Consider the following 22132-nt stretch of genomic DNA (forward strand, 5'->3'; position numbering starts at 1 on the left):
CAGCGCCGTGTTTATGACTCACAGAAGACCGTTGCTCAGCGTGAAGCTGCAGGAATTTTTGGGGCCTGGCATTTGAGAGTTCGCAGGCGGGGAGCAGAATGATTTCCTTTGAATCATTGCAGCGTCGAGAGCTTTACGACGGATGTAATGTCGTTTTTATGGCGATTGTGATTAGGAGTCACGACGGGCTCTGTAATTATGATGTTTTGTGTAGACTCGGCTCTGCGGGAAATCGTGGCAAAGCTCCGTTCCAGCGTTAAATCCTCCGCCTTTGGTTTGGACACTTTTCATGGCAGCATAAAGATACTCCACAGCGCTGTTGATAAGGGGGGGGGAATATGGCAATAATGTAGGCTTATAACGTCATATTTCTCCCCCCTTTATTCAGACCTAAAATTTGATATGCACTTTTTATAGCACAAAATCACAGATGATTCATGCAGATGCAGTTGGGGTGATTTAGGCTTTCCTATATGGACAGTGTTTAGAATAAGTAAGCTTATTAACGGCCGCTGAGGATAGATGCATCAACCAGTTCTCTACATGTCATTGTAAAACTCACATGCTTTTTAGATCAACTTAAATCTTTTTTTTTATATTGATTAACAAACTACACTTTTGCTTTTGTAATCACAAAAGATGCTCGGTTGTTATTTTGCGATCTTGTTCTTATAGCTTAATATACAGTCATCCACTTCCAAAATTGTGCCTAAAATACTAAACTTACTGTCAGCATTAGATGTTTCCTCCTTCTCTTATACTGCCTAATAAAGAAAACTGCTGCCTCCCTTTTTAATCAATATTGTATGCATTTTTCATGGTTTCCTGTTTTAAAATTAACTTGAGTTACGCTGCGAGTAAACCATATTCAGCTTTAGTTTGAAGCCACCGAGTTCATTCAGTGTAGCATAACACAAACTTTCCGAGCTTGCCTAAGAAAATTTGCTAACTAGATGCTTGATTTTTATCTGCTGTATTTGCACCCTCTTTTTACGCTGGAGGAGTTTTTAGGTGAGATGTTGATATGTTGAGACGCCGTACGTTTTGCGTGTGTTTTTCATGATTTTACAGAATCTAAAATTGTGTGTTGTGAGCATATTTTGTCTACATTTCGGTGTTTTTACTGTCTGTTTTCAAAGGCAGAAAATTTGAGGGTTGAGGGTCTAACTGTCGCTAAACATCGGTGCTAATCAAAGGGAATGATACCTGCTGATTATGCTTAAGTCACAGTGTTTTCCAAAAATATTCATAGCCATATATAGTTTTACAAACTCACTACAAAATTGAGATTTTAAAGATTATGGGCTTTTTTTTATTTATTCTTTTACCCCTAAATAAACTTAAAAGAGCCAACCAGTTGCTTACAGAAGTCACCCTCAGTATAAACACAGCTGTCCTGTAAAGGTCTCAGAGGTTTGCTAAATATGTATTCATGTGGCAGACGGCCCCTGTCCAGTCCGGCTCTAAATCTCTATGTGACATTGAAATGCAGTCGGTTGCACTCGATATAAGTTGGGAGCATCAGAGAGAATGGAGGTGAATCTAGCTTGTTCTGCCCTACCACATAAAAATGCAACAAAATACATTAAAGTTAGTAATTGTAACAGGACAGTAGAAAAGTTCAGCGAGTTCTAAATACTTTTTTAAGTGTGCTCTAATTGTTAAATAATACTAAAAACTTTAATGCGCAGAGGACTATTATGTCAGAGAAGAAATGGTCTGTTAATACCATCTTTGTCACCGTGCCGTTGCGCAGCATTATCCAGTTAGGCGTACAAAGAAGTTTTAAAAAACCATTTAAAGTTTGCTGTTTATCTCAGATCAAAGCAAAATCTGTTTTCTTGTATGTGCTTGGAGAGTCGTGTCTTGATGAAGTTTTACGTCTGTTTGCAACCACTGAGAGCGCTTTGCAGCAAACCGGAGATTAGCTCCAGTGGCTATTTTTTTATATCCTTTTGAAGTGTTGTGTGTGAAGGTTATCCTACATGTACACCATTGTGTATTTCTGTTTTCCCGGCCGTTTTTTTTCCTGTCAGGTTTGTGTTGGGCTCATTATAATAAAATCTGTTAATAATTAGGGCGTGTATTACTTTTTTTTTTTCCCCTCCTCCTGGACAAAGATTATCCTGATATTTTGATCCTCACATGACATTTCACTGGTAATTAACTATCCAATTTCTTTGCACACAGTTATATAGCCCTATTCCCCTTTTGGTTAATTGCCTGTTTCGTATACATTTCTCATTCTGAATTTCCTCTCCTTTCATCCTTGGCTCCCCTCGGGGCTGGCCGCGTCATCATCTTCCTCACTGTGCCTTCCCACTTCCCTGCCAGCTTCCTGCTCTCTGTTTTTAAGGTCTCCTCCTAGTCCCCCCTCCCTCCTACGCAGCCTCCATCTTAAGTCTGGGGTGACGATAGCTAATTATAAAATCAATGATGCCGGGCTGCCTGGTTTACAGCCCCCTCTAAAGCCTTAACTGGGAAATCACTGTGGGATTGATGACTCCCTCACTCTTTATCTCTTTTAATTAGAAATGTAAAAGATATGAAGACCCAGAGGCTAGAACACATCTCCTAGTTTTTATGACCCTCGACACCTCCATGTCCAGTGCTCGGTACCCTTCCCCAAATTTTTTTTTTTTTCTTTTCCATCACCTTCTCCTGTAGTAAGTCTACCTTTCTGCTCATAAGGGGAGGGAGGAGGTGTTAAATTTATGGCTTTTCCACTTGAAAATGTCTCTCACCTTCTCTTTACCTCTTCTTTCTTCTCTCGACTGATTTCCATCTCCCTGCGGATTCTCTGCATTGGTGACAAATATGGAGCGCATCTCATTTTGTCAGTTTTGACCCAAGAAGTAGTCAAAAGGTAAAATATGTGCTATTTCACAATTCAGCCCTACCCCTAACTTAAAGCTTTGTGCATACAGGAAAAATACAGAGAGGCATACAAACTGAGTAAATGCTTAGAGCCGCTGCAGGACTGTATAGGCCAAAGTAAATTAAATTCACACAGGACAGGTTTACGGATATATTTAAAGCAAAATGAAGGTGAAAGTGTTCAACTGCTGCCGCAACCTGGTTATGTCAGACTTACAAGGACCAAGATCCATGTTTGAATAAAACTACCTGCTTATGGACTTATAAGAGAATGGGAGGCATCACTGAAATTAATTATAACCCGCATATGATCAACCCGAACTAATTGAAACAATTCTCATACCAGATGCCCTAAAAGGTTACTGACCTATGTCTTTTTCCCCTTTTAAATTTTTTGAAAAAATAGTTGCTCGTCAATTGCGACAGCATTTACATTGTAATGATCTGTCCAATAAATTACAGTTCACTACTAATCACAGCATTAAAAGTAATTAATGACATTCTTCCTGTGTCTTTGTGGAAGTTAAATCTGTTCTGGCATTTTGGTGTCTAACTATGACTCTTTTCTGAAAGGATGTGGGGGCATCAGCTGATTTACTGCTGCAAATACCTTACTGCCCTGTCTTTACATTTTCTTGTGTCTTCCTGGGCTTGAGTCATTGAGGAAGCAACTGTTCTCACTATTCACACGTGTTCTGCTCCTCAACTCAGAGTTCATCTGCTGAGACATGTTTCTCTCTTGGTTGATGCTGCCACAAAGCTCTGCTACTGACATTATTTCCACATACTTTTCTTCAACATTGAAAGTACTCCGGGTCAATTGTTTGAGAGGCTTTTCTTCTTTTCAAGCCAACTCTCGGCTACAACAGTTGGCCGCTCTTACGTTTTTGTTTGTTTGTTTTACATTGATTTCAGCTGTAGAAATTGAAAGAATTATTGTGAGCTCCTAGACTAAACTCAGATGAGAAAGGGACAGTTGTAAAAAAAAAAAAAAAAAAAACACACACATTCTTTTACAGCCCTGAAAACACACACACACAAAAAAAATCAAACCTAGATCACATCACCTCCAATTTCTGCCTTTAGCACGTCCTACATCAACCTACACCTTCCTAACTAGAGCACTCAGGTTTGCTGAGCTTTATCCCCTTGATCACTCTCTGAGGAGCTGGAGCCTCTCCGGGTCCATTATCTCTCCTGTGTGTTGACCGACTGAACCGCCGCTGCAGTTCGTCTTCAGAGCTCCATCTCTTTCTTCCTGTTTTTAAATATTCTAATTAATTTCTTTGGCGGGTTGCACTCGTGACCTACATTTATAGATTCCTCACTATATTTCTGAATAATTTATTGGCAGTGTCGGGAGAAATATTTCAGAAAAGGGCTTTTATTACTTTGTTATACATTTGGAATTTTTATTTTTTTTCCCCCCCGTTAGGTTTCTAGTCGTGGTTTCACCTCCGCCGCTGAATTAAACGTCGCCGAAGTGTCTGGGATATATAGAGATCTATTCTGGCTCCTTTAAATTCACCCAACCCACCTCTGCTCTGCTGGTTACCATGGCAACACCTTTGACGGGGGGAGGGGGGGGGGTCCACAGTATATGAGGCAATTTGATTGTTGCTTGTAAAATACCGTATAATGTATGGGCCTTATTTTAATTCCGGTCTTGGCGTTATTGATCTGCCTTTAATGATGGTTAATTAAAGAAATCGTATAATTGATAGAATCTCATCTCTGTTTATCGCCCTCCTCAGATTCTCTGTGACTCTCTATTAATAAAATCAGCCTGAGAAATTAGTATCCCTCCCTTGCAGCCTGAAAGAAACGGGGAATGTTTACAATCGACTGCCCTTTTATCGAGAGGATTCCTGCTCGATGAAGATAAGGGATCAGTGTCAGTGATCGTGATACGATCATGAAGGGCATTATTTTGGTTGATGTTTATGAGGACAATGTAAAAAAAAAAAAAAATCCTAAAGGGGCATCTTGGGGATTGTTTTTCTTTAGTTCTTCACTTGATTAAAAGTTCATTTGCGCTGTTCTGTTTTGTTCTAATTAAATGCAGTGTCCTAACGTTAGCTCATATGTCTTTTTTGAATATTTTTCCACCAGCTCAAATATCACACGTCAATGTGTTTGTGGTTGAATCAAAGTACTACATCAATTGGTCATAAGTCGGTCTGTCTAAAGAACAAAAACTTTTAGAAAAACTTTGCATCTGAAGATACATTCGTGTATTTTTATATTCCACATAGTTTGAATCTCATTACCCAATTGTTTCCATCGTCTGGAGAGAAAGACTAAAGAGCACAGACTTTAGGGCACACTTGGGCTGAATCCTATTTAATAGGATTATCACTACCCGTATCCTTCCTAGCACCCTTGGGTGCTTAATTCAGGTCGGTGTTAAAATCCTCCACTGAGAAATAGACATTCATTCAATAAGCTGATAATTCATCAGCTATTACTTGTTCTTTGTACGTAAATATATAGGTTTACTAAATTTTCCCACCTGTGTAGCGTAAACAGATCACTGCAGCAGATGTAACCGTGTCTTATTTTTCAAACTTGTTAAGGAAAAAAAAAAATAAACTTCCAAATGTAAACTTAAAATGTGTTAAGGACTTTGATATTCTAACAAAAACTGCTTGTTCCAAGGGAGCATGCTAATATAACAATGCTCAATGCTCATTACGAAACTCGCTTGAAATAATTAAAAATTATAGTTTATTCTTTCTCCATGAAGGCAATACATTACAGTAATTTTCCTATTTATAATCTAGCAATATTAGGAAGTTTTCTTACCAAGGCATTTACAAAAATGCCCATGAGAAAAATCAAAACTTTTTAGCAGCTACAAAGTAATTTCACTTCTCCCCTGTCCGCCAGTCATAAAGACATTTGAAGGCCTGCCTTTTGGAAATGTAGACCAAGGGGATTAAACCTTAATCAGCGCAAAGGCAGCAAAGATAAGCAACGTGTTTATTTAAAATAGTTTGACATCACTACAGCCCTTATGTTGTGTAGCTTGGCTTGCACCAGCATATCTTGTCTGATCTTCTTTTTTTTTTCTCAACAAAGTGTAAAGACTGGGAGATGCACTATGGTATTTGTAGTTTAAAATATAGGTTAAGTTATATATATTTTTGATAGATTAAAAATATATGTTAATTTGTTTGGTTTGCGCCGGTTGAAGTGTCACCCAAGTGTAAAACAAACAAAGCAAGTACATTTTAAAAGTAGTCCAAAAATGAGACAATGTTGAATCAGCTTTCTGATGGAGTGCTCATTGCGCTGTGGGATGTCTTACACACTACCCTTCATTCAATGCAAAGGGATAGTGGGAGGAGCAGCACTAGAGATAACCCCCGGAAGTAGGAGCCAAAGAGTCCACCAATCCTCACCATTGTATTTTGCTTTTTATGATTCACAATTTTTCTCAACAAGCTAAAAATAATTGAATTTATAATGAACACAAACACTGAAATTCCCAGTTAGTCAGATTAATTCTGATGCATTAAAGCCATTGTAAAGCACACTCAAAGTTAATCTAATTTTAACACATTTGTCTGCTTATAGCTAGACAAATCACACGACCATTTTCAAGCTTATGATGAAGTTAATTAATGCAACATCGTACTTTAGTATCAGTAATAGCGTACCACTTGATACATATATTGGCAATAAATGAAAAAGGTAAAATAGATAAATTATTCACTGAGATACATGGGATTATAGTGTAATTTATGCAAAAAATATTTGCTGCAGGATTGTCAGCTGTACACAAAACAAATGTGCACAATAAGGCAGAGTTACGTGCCGTAGATGCCGCAGGAGCTTCTTCAAGGAGTTTCCCATTATTCTGTGAAATACTGTAACATCCAGGGGAAAACTAAAGGTAGGAAAAGCCCTAGTGAATGGTATGCGTGTGTGTGTGTGTGTGTGTGTGCGTGTGCGTGTGTGCCTGTGTGTGCGTGCGTGCGTGCGCTGAACTCTTTCTTTTTCCATTTCTTTCAATATGGTATTACAATTCAATTCTCCTTATTTACACCTTCCATTTCCTATGTTAATGAATGCATTTATAAGTTTTTCATCCATAAATGAGACATAGCTAAAGGAAACCCGCATTTCTCTGCAAGAATAGGGAGTAAATCATGGAAGTAGACCTTTATCTGATGTCCTTGTTCTGCAGGAGGCTGTAATTTATTAGCTCTAGTTTCCTACGACTCCATGCAGCGTACCAAAGCCTGAGAGTCACAGTGCAAGAGCTCCCTCTACTGCTTTATCCCAGTAACAACTTAGTGGTATCCCTCTACGCTGTTTACACGGGGAGTGCAGGCGCTCCTCCTGAAATGGGGGAAAGAAAAAAAAAAAGACGCAATAAAAAGTCCAGAACTCTCACAAAAGTAGTTTATTGTGCCTCTTACTGTTTATATGGCTTTTCTTTGTATGACAAGAGTTGAAATAAACAGAGGATTGGCAACACGTTGGCCATGTTGACAAAACAAAACACATAAAACAACATAATCTCAATGTTCTGCCAGCATTACCATCACTAACATCTTGCAGAGAAAGGAAGAATGAGGTCGTCACACAAGAGCTTTTTGTTTGTGTGTGTGTGTGTGTGTGTGTGTGTGTGTGTGTGTGTGTGTGTGTGTGTGTGTGGCAGCACCATGCTGAGGACATTCACCCACTGACCAAAAGACATTTAAAAGCATTCACACAGAAACATACACACGAGAAGACCTGCCCATGTTCAGAAGACAAGTCTCATTGCTACTAGAAGAATGTTCATATTGCTTTAAACAGAGATCGAAAAAGAACCTCTGTACTGTACATCAGCCATGTTCTCCCAGCTCAACGTCCGTTACGTGACATTTTGGCAATTAAGTATTGATACATGAGAACACACATTCCTCTCCCTCAGTAACAGCTGAGGGTATACATTGGAAGACAAGATGAGATAATGGCTTTGAGATCAGAAGGCAGTTTGCTGCACAGATGCACAGGTGGTTATGAGAGTCAGACTGGCATCTATGCTGTTTTTTTTAGACCTTCAAGGTGTGCACACGGAGGTGGCATAGGGGGTGGGGCTTACAATCCACACAGTTAGAAATACACACATAAATATTGCCTGTTTCTAGCATGCCGTAAGAGCATCTAGTGTTTGGTCCTTTCTGAAAAGCCCTGAGTCTGATTAAAAATATCTTTCACAAAACTAAAAAAAAACAAAAAGAAAAATCTTGCATTTGCCAAAATCCGTTATGCTGATGTCACTATGTGTGGATGTTTTAGTCTAAGCCGATGTGTGCATTAACTATGTTGATGTTCTCATCAGTTCTGACTAGAGGTGCCCCGATCACAGCTTTGTGGCTCATTTCCAATCTGTCTCCAATTGTTTTGTTTTTTTGTAAAGCCGTTACCTGGTTTGCCAATTCTGATTTCTGCTTACAAACTTTTTCTTTCTTTTCAGCTATTTTTTTTAACCAGGTAAAACTCCATTAAGATCCAAATCTCATTTGCAAGAGAGGACTGGGGAGAAATATGCAACACAAGCTACAGAGCTTGGCCAAAGGTTTGGAAGCAATGTTAACTTTTTGCACACTATATATATATATATTCTGCAAAAAAAATAAACAGTACTATCATGTAGAGCAGTCCAAGTCCAGGCTTTGAGATCTACCATCCTTCAATTTTTACACGCCTCCCTTCTGCAACACACCTCAATCAAATGGCTCATAAGCTTTACTTTAGCTCTGCAGATGCATAGAAATGATCCATTCGTGTGATTCAGGTGTGTAGCATCAAGGATGCATCTGAAAGTTACAGAAAAGTCGAGTCAATGATCAGAATACATTTTTACCAGGATTATCACATATTTGAGGGTTCCTTCTTCAAAGCAACTTCTTCTGACTTAAATAAGAGCATGACATACTGTATATACAATATGTCAACTGTACGTTGTTTTTGAGGGGGGGGGGGTTACCTTTGCACAAAAGTTGTGACTCTTGCAAATTTTAACCCTAAAACTAAACCCTCTTTCTTTCTTTCTTTCTTTCTTTCTTTCTTTCTTTCTTTCTTTCTTTGTGCTCCAACATCAACATTCTTGCTTAAATGAATGAAAACAGAGTCGGATCATGCTATAAAAGAATTGAAAAAATATTTAGAAGTTTGTTTTTTTAAGAAAGTATTCTCAATAGAAACATGCTTCCAAACTTTGGGCCTGAAAAATTAAAGTGTTGAAAATATTTTTTGCAGCCTTCCTGTGAAGCAGTTAACATTTAAATCTGTCATCTGTCAGAATTAGCATCTTATATTAGCAGTCTGCATCCTTGGTACAACTAATAATAGGCCTACCAACTGCAAAAAAATAAAACAGTCTTCATGTATGTTCCCTGGATAATACAGATTCCAATGTTTCAAGCATGCCCCATAACACACAAGAGGCTGAATTTTCAAAGGGAATAAATCAAAGCAATTTTGCTGTAATATGTTCCAACTTCCAGTCATCGATGGGACATCCAAAAGGTGGGTACAGATTGACATCCTGTCACAGCCGTCTACTTCTTGTACGCAGAGCATCTGATAACAAATCGAGGAATACTGCAAAAGTAAGAACTGATGAGAACACACCGAATCTAGCTCTCTGCCGTGGCCGTCTGGATAGTCAAAGCGACTCCTGACAGATTTTGTGCTTCCTCTGACTTCATTTTCACAAACAGCGCACTGATAACTAAAACCAGCAAGTTTGAAGTCTTCCTCTTGAAGTAACAACTTCCACACCGAAGAGAACTGTTGTCAGCGCAGCTTGACAGCACTTTCGTATGGTGCATTCACAGATCGGAAAAAAAAAAAAAAAAGATTGGACTTTTGAGTTTCCAGCCAGGCAGTCAACCGATCAGGGAGAATCAATCTGAAAATCAGACGCTTTCAAGCCGCATCCCTAGTTCAGACACGCTAAAGGGGAATATTATGCTCAGAGATGGAGGCTATAATCTTAAAGGATAAGATGTGACCAAATAATTGACAAAAGTGCTACTTTAATGGTCAAGTGTAAGTCTTTGTCCCAGCACACTAAACCACGGAGGCACATCTCTTACTAGGAGAAATCTAAGGAAAGTGTGTGTACTTTAAGTGACTGAGGATGTGTTCTTAGTGCACGTGAGAAGTAAGCACTTTAGTGTGAGTAACGCCCGATTGTAGCTGGAGTCCCTGCCTGTAGTCAAACTCATTCTCAACAGTTGACTTTCCCAAACTTTGGCACAAAGATATTTCCTGCACATATTATCTTTAATGGCAGCAAAAGAGAGAGAGAGAGAAAAAAGTCAATTCCCTGATAACAGAAACCGATTGGGTCACTGCAAACACAATATTAGTTTTGCATGATTATCATTGAGATCTGCAGCAAGCTGAGGCGCTCCAAAAACAAAACAAACAAACAAAAAAAAAAGAAGATGAAGCTAATAAGCTTCTGCAGATCGGAAGGAAGACCCAGCTAGCTGTAATGATGCCTCTTTCCCTCTGAATGTCTTCCCAGGAAACTTAAAAAAAGAGAAAAATTTGCCAAAAGAATTCATATATAAAAACCAGAATAAACACATGAAAGAGAAAATATAACATTATATAGATATGTATGAACTTATTTAGTAATTCAAACTTAAACAATCAGAAACCAATGTTCAAAAAGCAACAGCCACAAACTAATAATAAAAATAAAAGGGTTAGCATACTCAATTTGGTATTGCCCTGTACTTTTGCTATAATGTGCTTGTTGTAATCCATCAGAATTCAACTGCTCAGTTCTGGTATCTGGTTTGGCTGTCCCCCTGGTTTTAGATATCGAGAACAGTAGAGGGAAAGAAAGGAAATATTTAGCTTTTCAAAGAGGTTACGTTCCTTGTCACGTCAACTCCTCTTACGGCTAAGCCTGGAGTTCATATGGTCTGTTGCTGTCTCTTCTTGACTTTATGTTTCTACGGTTTCCATGTCACGAGTCATGGACCGTGTGGCCTGAGTTGGAAGCGTCTGAACACTTAAGGCTGTGCTGTGCTCCAATCAGGAGGACACAGTGATGTGCAGCAAGGAGAGCAGCGGGGAAAAGGAAAGGCCAGCATTTAAATTTTTTTTTTTTTATTCAGGAGGAAAAGCGAGTGAGGTTTTGTTGTATGTCTATGTGTGTGTGTGTGGATGTTTGCATGTGTTTGTATCAAGAGCCTATGTGTGTATGAAATGTTCTCTTTACTGCGCCCTCCCCACAAGGCCTTTCCTTGACCCATCTAAGTTATCCAAAACCCCCCAGGGCTCCCCATCGCTGTCCGAGCCCCGGTCTCGCTCCTCGTCTCCCAAGTCGTCGTCGTCGTCCTCGTCCTCCTCTTCTGGTGACGGCTCGCTGCAGTTTTCCGTTCCCCAGCTGTCGTCCTCGTCCTCGGCCTCCTGCTTCACAACCAACGCCGGAGGCGGCGGCGGAGGCGGAGGAGGCGGCGGGGGCGGCGCGCTCTCGTTGCACTCTGTTTGGTCTTCAAAAGCGTCGGGGTTCTCCAGCATCTCCCTGATAAGAGGAGGCATCGGGCCGGGGATCTCCATCTTCAGAGTGATGGCTCTTTCTGCACCTGGACACACAGAGATCACATGATAAATGATCACATGAAAATAATCCATGGCTGTAAGAATCTTTGACAAATAGTAGACTGAAAGGTATTTCTGTGCAAGCTTAGCACTGCAACCCACATCCTTCAGAGGCTCATGCTCAGTTAGATATGATAATGAAAACCTTGGAACGACCAGTTTGGATTTTTCTATCCCAATTTAAAGTCTTTCTGGTTCTTAACAGAATCTCTTCGACAATCGTTTTGTACTTTTGCTTCATCCAACCTTCCATCAGCTTTGACTAACTTTCTTGTCCCTTCTAAGCAAAAGCATCCCCAAAGCAATTTATTGAAATGCAGGCCAGCCTTTTCACAAGTTTCCTCTCCGTTACGTTTTGAAAACCATCATTTTTACCATTATGCACTGAAAACCCCAATGAAATTCCCTGAAGCGTGTAGAACATGACAAGATAAAAAGTTTAAGGAGTATGAATATTTTAATTACAATTAATAAAATGTAAAACTTTAAATGCATGTTATTCATGCACTTAAACTATTTTCATAGTTTCATAGTTTGATAACATTTAAAGTGTGATTTTTTGGGAAGAAGTATTTGCTCAAACCAGTCTTGATTTTCTCTACCTTCATCTGACCAAATCTGTTAACAAGTCTAGGATTTGAACTAATGCAAAAGAAAAGTGATATTTGAGACAAATATTGCTTAGCTTTTAAATTTTATGGTTACTTTGCTCTTTGCTGACTTTCCTCTTTGCTGCATTTCTGAAGCTGAACTGTGCCAAAAAATATGAACTCGTTCTTAGCAAATGACTGAAAATACTAACCTTTAGTGCTGATCCCTCTGAGGTCAGTGATCTTCATCAACATGCGAGGGAACATGTGGGGTTTGTTGGGGCGACGGCGACGGGCGTAGATTTTAAGAGCCTCTAGAAGAGGCTCTTGTAGCTTATCTACTTTTTCTGGCTCCTCGAGATCCATGCGATCTGAAAAAAAAAAAGAAAAAAAGGATTTTGAATGTATATTTAATAATTCTTTTTATATATGTTATATGTAAATTGTGAACACTTTTGAATATACCAAAAACACTTAAAAATAATAAAAACTTAAAAACTTAGACTGATTGACTGAGTGCTCCAGGGGAGCTGTGGCTACTATCCAGTAGCTTGCCACCATCACGTGTGAATGTGTGTGTGCATGTGGGTGTGTGAATGACTGACTGAAAAGTGCTTTGGGGTCCTATGAACTTAATAAAGAGCTGTACAACTATAAACCATTTACCATTTGCCATATCTAACCCACTGACTGACTGGCTGACTGAAAATATATATTCTACATTTTATCCATGAATTTCTGCTTTTGTTAAAGCAATAAAATTCCAGTAGAGCCTATTCACAAAGATCCTTTCTCCTTACTGCTCACGGAATCATCTCGTGTGTATGTACGTTGCAGTACCTCCACAGATGAGGCAGATGGCGCTGAGGAGACCAGTCTCAGTGTCGTCCATCTCCAGGGGTAGAAGTTGGCCGGCAAAGGCAAACACCAGGTCTGTGAGTGGTCCGAACCCAGCGTTGTGCATCTGAGTTCGGTTCAAAGTCAGGCCGTCTGAGAAGGTCATAGTGTCCTGTTCAGGGGTGTAGCGTGTGCAGATTCTCAGCATCTACAAGGAAGAATAAAAGTGTGAAGAAAAACAAACAACAACACAGGAATGTGGTAAAATAGGGTGTAAGGTTATGACAGACATGCTTACTAGAGCTCAAAACATCTAACGAAAGAGATAAATTATGCTCACGGTAGTCATATTGGATTATGTTTTACCAGGGCAAACTTCCCTGCAGTACCACCTACGCCCACCAGATACCAGCATAATCTCAGCACAATCTCAGCACGGGACATCCAGGTCCTTATTTATTTTGTATTTTTTATAAAAACTGAGCGCTGACAAAACTAATATTGAGAAAAAGCGACTCCTCACCAAAATGTCGAGGCAGGCCGACTTCAGCAGAGTGATTTGGTCAGCGATAGTGAGGGTGGTGAAGCCTGGCAGGCGCTTGGCGAACTCCACGATCTTAATGATGCATTTGGTGGAGAGCTCACTGAACTTGTCCCAGAGACCCAGATCCAACTGAACGCGGTGGTCCGAGCTGGAGTTCTGAACGCACAGTGGCAAACACAGCTCAGTGTGTTTTATCATCCGGAAATATTCCACCCGATTTGCATAAAGAGCCAAAAGGTGCAACACATCTCCATTTGTCATCGATCAAATAAGAACCCAGATGAAATCCATTTACATAGCGCATCAATCATTCAGACACAATGCAAATAACCTAATGGGAACTGAATTAGACAAGCCATGAGTTTTTAGATATTGGAATGACTTACAGTGGTGTATTTTCCCAGCTGGCAAAGTGAAGGAAATGTTTCTTGGTGAGCTTTGCTGACTTTGTTGACCAGTTCTTCAAGCTCTCCACTTAGCTCATAGCTCTCTGGTAGCACCACCTCCTCCTTCACGTCCTTCTTCTTCTTGTTTCTGTCGTTGCGCACCGCTACATGGAGACAAATGGTGTAAATGAACGGCAGGTGCTAGCCGAGATTTGACAGTAATCTGGAAAATAAATAAAAAAATCCCTAAATGTTTGAGATACTCGAGATAAGTAACTGAATAATGGATCTTTAATGATTTGCATACTCACTAGCAGAAACAATAACTCAGCAGCAACAGAAGCTGCTCTTAAAGACACTGACACCAACACCCATCTCCTGCCCATCACCCAGTCACTTCCACGTCGATCAATCTGTCCACAAACCCACATAAGCCAGTCCGCTCTCTGCCTCCTCTCCCTCCTCCGCCTCCCATACTTTCCTTCCTCTCAGGATATCCAGTAATAGCAGAAGCACAATGTGATCCCGGTCTTAACACACATCCCACACAAACATTACACCCACGTACATGTCCCCCCCACCCCCGGGCTCTGCGAAAGGGCAAGGAACTGGCACTCGCAAACGTCGACAGTGTCAAACAAAAAGAGGGCACAAAAGTGGCGACTGTGACTCTGCTAACGGCGTGAATTCTGCCGGCGCTCTCTTTGTCAAGAGTTTTAAATCATATTTTATGCTGCGTTTGCCTTCATGTATGAAGTCAGTGTTTTGCGGTGACACAGGAAGTCAGATTCGTTTTGTGAAGCGATTAGTCATATGACTGGTGCAGTACCGTGCAGTCACCGTGATCGCAACCCTTTGAAGAACTCACCATCTGCTTTTGTGTTCTCTGCTGCACACTTTCCCCAAAGTCCTTGCCTGAACATTAGAGCAACCTAATGTGAATTGATGTGCTAACAACTTTGGCCAAGCGCACATTACTCCATGTTGGCAGTGAGTATCAAGTGTATTATAAAGAGTCGGTCCAAGCTTGTATGGAGCCTGAAGCAGAATCAGTTCTCTGGGGCCACTTCTAATTAAAGCCACTGGCCACCAGCTACCACAGCATGAGTAAATTTGCATCACTGGATTGCACATTAAATACAACTAGTTTCACGGTTGACTGATAAGGTGACACCGGATACCATTAAAGCACTGAAAATTAAAAAAACAACAACAGTGTGTTGAGATAATGCTTGTCTCTTACACTATAGGAAATACATGTCAAAACAGTCATTTTTGAGATCTACTCATTGGTCTTAAATTACATCCAGTGCTTAGACACAAGCAGCACAAATTAAGAAAAAGTACTTATCAAACCATGAAGATGTTTGTTTTATTATCTCAAACTGTGTATATCTTGCAAAAAATATATATCAATTGTGCTTGTAGGAGACTTTGAAAGTGTGGCTGAGGATATTTGAAGACAGGTTCTAATATAAAGTTACAAACAGTGAAAAACTTTCCCTCCTTTCTACAAATCCAGATTAGATAGCCTGGGGAGCTAAAGCTAACACTGGGTGTGAGGTGGGATAAGACCAAAGTGGATTTATAACGTGTTAAAATAGCTCCGATCTCAAAAATATCTCAGTGGCTTATGCAAATCCTCTTATATGAATGTGTAAACGGTTGCAGTGTTTGCTTTGGGTGGTTATTTACATTGAAGCTGATGATTATTTACACAGGAAATGGAGGTAGAAGGTGTTGTGCCACCAGTGTTCTTCCTGTTTGAAACACTGAGAATAGTGCAAGGAAATCATATTTAGGGAAAGTAAGTATCTAAAAAATAAGGAATCTGTAAAAAAAAAATCAATAAAATAGCATTCAGTTAAATAGCTGCTATGTTTTGGTATTTTATTCAGCTTTTACACCTATTCTCAGTATGTGTTTCACGCAGGTGGTGCGATGCCTCCAAAGCTCAGTGTCTTGTGCAAATAAACTTCAGTTTCTCTGTAGCAAACCACCCAATGCAAACATGACATTGGTGTGAAGGTTTACAAAATCTGTTAACATAAGCTAGATTTCAATTGTTTTAACACAATAAAGTCTGCTTTGTTCAAAAATCCTGAACTATCTGTTTGCACACCCTTGGACACCGTTTGTTCACTTGTGGATCAGCTCAGGCCAGGTTTTTACAACCGGCTCTTTTTGTCTCCTAAGCTGAATGAAACCCACCTTCCTTGGACATGCCGACCTCAAAGCACTTCTGCAGCCTGCAGTACTGGCAGCGGTTGCGTGTGACCTTGTTAATCTGGCAGTTCTTGTCTCGGTGACAGGTGTACACCATGTTCTTTTGGATACTGCGACGGAAGAAACCCTGAAGCATCAGGAAGCAAGAGACAAAAGAGTGCGAGGGCAAGAAAAAAAAAAAAAAAAGAAAGAAAATGAGGGCTATAGTTATCAAAGAAAGGATATGACATTTAACTTGGTGCTCTTCCTCTCTAACTCAGGATAAAAATAGTAGCTATAAAGGTGTATGAGATGAGTTGAAGGGAGACTAAGTAGACTCCTGCAGGTCCTTCTCACCTTGCAGCCCTCGCAGGAACTGACCCCGTAGTGGTACCCTGAGGACTTGTCCTGGCACACAAAGCAGGGTTTGTAGACACGAGGTGGGGGAGGGGGAGATGGAGAACTGGGTACCATCTCCTCTGAGCTGGTGCTCTGGGTCTCCACCGCTGTGGGAGGAAAGAGAGGAAGACATGTAACCGGTCACTAATTGTTCATCTCTGAAATACAAATACCCCATGTGTGTGTGTGTTTGTGTGTGTGTGTCTGTGTGCGTGTCTGTCAGTTCATACACCGGATGTGAATGTTTGGGTGTGTCTCACTGCACACCAAGACTTAGATTTGACAGCTGACTGACACTCACTGCCCTTCAGTTTGATTCATTTACTGTCCCGTCCTTGCCGCTTAATTTAACGCAACACTTTTTTTAAATATTCACACCACATGGCAATGCTCCAGTCTAAGTATTGTCTTAGCTTCACTCTTTGTTGCAGGGGAGAAAGATAACTCATGAGATTTGAGTCCCTGACCACGAGTGGAAGTCAACTTTCGAGTCTTTATAACAGAAGATGTAAACTCCAGTACTCGGGTTCGGGGCCCTTCAACTTTTAAATGTACATCTGCTTCATAGATTGTTAGCGACCATCTAAGGTCCCAGCTAGACACAGCTAGACTACTCAAAATATTTTTGAACAGAAACCCTCCCCCCAATTCGGAAAAATCCTTTCTACAAATATCTAGGAATGACTAGCAGGTGGTGAAAACATCAACATTAGCTTCATTAAAATTCTAAATTAAAAAAATTATGAGGATTGCTGTAATAGTGACATAACCGTTAAAGCGGTTTTCTCTCAGCCAATAACTTTTTCAAGCTACATTAAAAAAAAACAAAAAAAAAAACAGCAAAGCGACACAGCGAGGCAAAGGTGACACTACACCTAAAAAAAATTGCATCACTGTTGTGGTTTCAAGTACTAAAAGCCAGGAATAGAAAACAATGTATTGTTTTGTTTTGTTTTATCTCCAAATACCATAACCACATGTACACAAAACAGTTTTTAAAAATCTTCACTTTGGAAAGTTTTCTGGTAGATATTTAGTCGCCTAGAACTTAGTTTGCCCGTCGACAGGAGGTGCAAACGACAGCAGGCAATAGATTTCTGCCACTTATGACCTCCTCCCGCCCCCCTATGCTTTTAGTCTTTCAAGGCACATTTGGGTATATCATTGTTTCATCTGAACACAGTTGAATGAAGAGATAATGACTTCCTGACAGGCCCAGAGTAAACTATTTCTTTTCCTAGCAGTAAGCAGGCGAGGTATTGATTGACACGTCGTCTGATAGGTTTCTGAATTTGCCACTGAAGCCAAAAGTCAAAGCCTGCTTCTCTTCATTCCACACGCCAACAACAATTCATGAGGAGGAACAAAACGAGCACGTGACAACATCGCAGGCTTATACAACCTGGTATATGGCTTCACTTGGAACTTCTGACATCAGTTTCTGCTCAGTTCACACACATGCTACAGTGCATTACACTTCATTACATTTCAAAGCAAACCTCGCATAGGCTGTTTTTTTTTTTTTATATATATATATATATTTTGAATGTGTGTGTGGTGTATATCTTCCATAGTTGCCCTTGTGAAACACAAGCCGCAAGCCGCTGCACACAGGATCAGATCTTCGTCACACATGTTGATCTGCATCAGCTTAAACCCACCAACCCTTCCCCGACACACACACACACACACACGGTCAAAAAACACTTTCACCCTTGGTCACCTTCGAGCTTCTACCCCCCAACTCTGAATCCCACTAACCCCTGACACATAAACCCTATTTTTCTCTTGTTTCCTGGCCCTAAATTCCTCAGTGCAGCCCTGCCAGGTTTTAACAGAGGCCTAAGCTCGTAAGGCGGCCTATAAAGGCGGTCCCATGGCTGGACTGGAGGCCCCAGCCCGGCTGGCAAGCACTTTATTGGGACTCGGTCACCTTGGGCAGCTATTCACACCACCAGCTGTGGCTCCCAGCCCGTAAAAAAAAGCCAATCATAAAATGAAAAACAGAGAGGCTCTAAAATTCTAACTTTTACTGCCCCCGCCTCCCCCTACCGTCACCTTCAATGGAAGGCACAGAGGGCTTGCCTAAACTTAACCTACAATTCCCTTCCTTCTTTGTCTCCTCCTCAAGGCTGAGGCAAAAACCACCAGCTTGGCTTTTTACAAGAAAAGGGAGACTTCAAAAGGAAGGGGGGAAAAAAAGAAGTATAAAACAAAGAATTTGATTTTTTTTAAAAAAGAGGAAGAAGAAGGAAGAGGAGGTGAGGGGCGGGGGGGAGGGACGAGGCTTTGTGAGGGAGGGCAGGTCTCGTTCAAGACCAAGTTGACCATCACTACCACTTTTGCATCCGCTGCTGTGACTTCTGCTGCATGGCCTCATTAATGAGAATAACAGAAATATAGAGACATTCTTAGTTTATTGCCCAATGCTAAAACATCTGGTTTTCATGTGCATTTTTATTTGACTCTAAAGAATCCATTCAAATTCCAGCTTTGAAAGTCCTACCTTGCTGGAGGCAAATATGTTTTCTATTAGCTTTTAGGGCAATCCCGGAGCCAAATGTGCAAATCAATCTGCAACCTGAAGTTTACGCCCACTGAATGTTTCTACAGCAGTTCTCATATGTCCCTGGCCAGAATATAACAAAGCGGCGGGGTCAGCGGGAGAGCAGAAACCCTATGAACGTGCCATGAACTGCTGTTTATGCAATAATAACATCAGCAAATGAGGCTCCAGACCTAGCGCTGACAACCGTTAGAAAAAAAAAGAAGAAAAAAAAAAAAGGCCAAACCATATGTGGCGTGAAGAAATGAACATTGACTGAGTCTGTCTAAATGGTAAAAGAGCCTGGGACGGAGAAAGTCAATCCCAGGGAAAACTCAAGGCAGGAGCGATGGAGGAAATATATCAGCTTCTGTCAACACTTTGAACCTGGTTCCTGCTGGAGAACATGACTCCGCGGCCCACCTCCCAGAATGAGCCTCATTCAGCCCACTCTACCCCAGGGCGCCATAGTTGAGAGGGCCCATTCAGGCCACTACTTGGAGCCGCTTTTCCTCAGTCTCTTCGGCTCAGCTCATCACTGTTTAGAAAACAAAGCCCCGTAAAACGAGAGGCCCTCCTTATCAGCGCGCAGAGGCCCGGGGTACTATTTGCATGACAATCTGTTGGCCAAAGCTGGAGAGCCGATGATGGACAAATGAGATGAGAGAAGTGGGATAGGTGGGTGGCTGCTGTTGTTAGGGGACATGAAGAGGATAAGAGGCAAGAAGAAGGGATGGGTTGGTTATCTGCAGCCACTGTTCACTTCCTGTTAGGGTAAGTATCCGTTTACTCTCTAATCCATCGATGCAATGCTCACTGTGCACGAGTGGCCCAGCTGCACTGATCAGACCTAATCCTCTAGTCCCCCTACCTAAGAAACACACACGCACAAACACACACCGAACCATCTGTCCCACCAACATTAAATGCTTCAGCCTGACTGGGATGTGGAGCACATCACTCTCCACAACCTCATTAGATGTAAAATGTGACTGCACATGACAGAAATAACTGTTTAGCTGAAGGTGACTTCAACTAGGTCAATTACATAAAATTCTAGGTCAAGTCAACTATGCCAGTCAGCCCGCATTCAGGATAAAAGAGATTCCAAAGGCGAGGAAAGAACAGGAAGAGGTCATGTATGAAAACTTGAAATGTTCTCGAGCACGAAAGCTGCCTGCTGTTCCTTCAGTTGGAAAAAAAAGGGGAGTGTCTGTAATGTATGGTGAGCAAAGGCATGACTGTGCAGCTCCTGTTTTGTGTTGCAACACAACTCTTTTTTTTCCTTAGCAAAGCAGCATATGACATTCTTGCAGTGTAACAAGTTTTCTTTCACAATAGTCCTGCAGATTATTTCATTTTATTTTTTTCTGTTTCACAAGTCTTGTCTCGGCATGTGACTGAGAATGTAAAGGCTTATTCTTAGACCATATAATACTAGCAGATCCATTTAGAGTCATTTAAAAGTGTTTATTATTAGAGCTAAGGCTGAAGCTTTCAGTGGGCTTTCCATTCAATCAATCAGTCATGCACTACTGTTTGTAGGTGTCAAGTAGATTTTTGCTATGAGGATCAGCTAAAAGGTTACAAACTGTTCATGTCTTACTGGCAGTAGTTAACTCTCTTGATCTCTTCATTCAGTAAGTCTAAATGAACCGCTAAACCAAAGCAGACTTCTCTTTAAAAATGCTCTAACAATTTATAGAAACAATAATTCATCTCTTCTAACCCTTAGACCAAATCCACATCGACATTGCGTGGTTTTGAGGCTTATATTAAAATGTTATGCGCTCATCAAAAACACTCCGCGATTGTTGCTTTGATTCTTTCATGAATGATTCAAATTAACACGATCGTGCTTTAAAATGGCACTATGTGCCTGGAAAATACATATTACTGCCCCTTGAATACAAAAGTAAGGCAGTTTAAAAACAAAAAAGGGGTTGAAGTGAATTTGATTTACTACAACTTTTATACTTGACAGTTCTTCTGAATGTAAAGATTTTTATGTTGCGTTTTAAGTGTGTGAATCACTCAGGAAGATAGTTGGTGCCTCCATGTCTATTTTCCATGTTAAACTTTAGCATCAACCACTTGGGCCAACCAATCGAGATACATGCAAAAAAGAAAAAGGGAAGCGAGATATTAACCGAGGATAACATATTAACGGCTTGTAACAGTTAAAAACCTTACTTCAAAAATCAGGAAAACCTCCTCTAACTGATAAAACATCAACAAAAACAAAAATGTTCCTTTTAGTGATAACCACTAATGCAGTAATAAAACTTTTCTACCACAACTGTACAAAAAAATATTTACATTTCCATCTCTTTATTCAATTCATCAATACATTTCAAACTTTTTTAATAAAATCTAATAACACAAAAATCTCTCCCTTCTCTTTGTAACCAGAATATTCCTTAGAACCAAGCGCAACTGTAAGAAAGTCCCCATGTCTACATTTATTAAAAGCCTGAAAGGCTCGCATGTTGCTCGGGGTGCTGGAAAGACAGTGGCAGCAGACGGACAGCAGATTGGGAAAGAATTGTGAACAGTGGGCCGTGAGAATCCCTGGCACATTAAGGTGGGGTCTTTGATGCTGCCCTTGGCTCTCCATTTCGTGACAGAGGCAGCAGCCCTGCAGGATACTGACTGAATGACCATGAGCGCACTAAAAGGTTTCCATAAAGAAGCAGGCTTTGTGAAAGAGGAAAAGAAAGTACCACACCCTAGTCAGCGGTGCCAGCGCACTTCAATCTCCTACTCTCTGCCCACATCTTCCTGCCATCACTCTGAGTTTCTCTCTCTGCAAGGCCCCACACCACACGCATGTTTCCTTCCTCTTTTTAATACCAGTCTTTCCGGAGGATCTTCGTCACTGCATTTGCTGTCACTTCTCTTTAATCTTTGCTGTTACGCATACCTTACTGCTCTCTTACAGGTCACAAACCCTGTTCAAGCTTTGAGATAAATCTATGAAACACTGGATTTCTTGAGTGACGCATTGGAGAAGAATTAAGAGTGGCAAACACCTTTTAAAAAGGATGCAAGAGGATTTGCTAAGTTAGTTACTAAAGCTGTTCAGTTCACTGGGCCATAAATCACCCTTATATATATATATATA

The 22132-nt window shown here is 40.7% G+C and overlaps 1 protein-coding gene across 3 annotated transcripts in view; it reads right to left on the minus strand.

Moving 5' to 3' along the window:
• Nucleotides 1-7273: 7273 nt before the first annotated feature.
• rarga (retinoic acid receptor gamma a) overlaps nt 7274-22132 on the minus strand; it is a 57475-nt gene continuing 42616 nt past the window's right edge. For all 3 annotated transcript variants that reach the window (XM_008413709.2, XM_008413708.2, XM_008413710.2), the window contains 7 exons: nt 16422-16570; nt 16071-16212; nt 13860-14023; nt 13453-13629; nt 12933-13137; nt 12305-12463; nt 7274-11486 (listed from right to left, as the gene is read on the minus strand). In XM_008413709.2, coding sequence (XP_008411931.1) covers nt 11116-11486; nt 12305-12463; nt 12933-13137; nt 13453-13629; nt 13860-14023; nt 16071-16212; nt 16422-16570 — 1367 coding nt within the window. In that variant the 3' untranslated portion in view covers nt 7274-11115. The remainder of the gene's footprint in view (nt 11487-12304; nt 12464-12932; nt 13138-13452; nt 13630-13859; nt 14024-16070; nt 16213-16421; nt 16571-22132) is intronic.

Source organism: Poecilia reticulata, linkage group LG7, assembly GCF_000633615.1.
Source record: "Poecilia reticulata strain Guanapo linkage group LG7, Guppy_female_1.0+MT, whole genome shotgun sequence".
Classification (NCBI taxonomy): domain Eukaryota; kingdom Metazoa; phylum Chordata; class Actinopteri; order Cyprinodontiformes; family Poeciliidae; genus Poecilia; species Poecilia reticulata.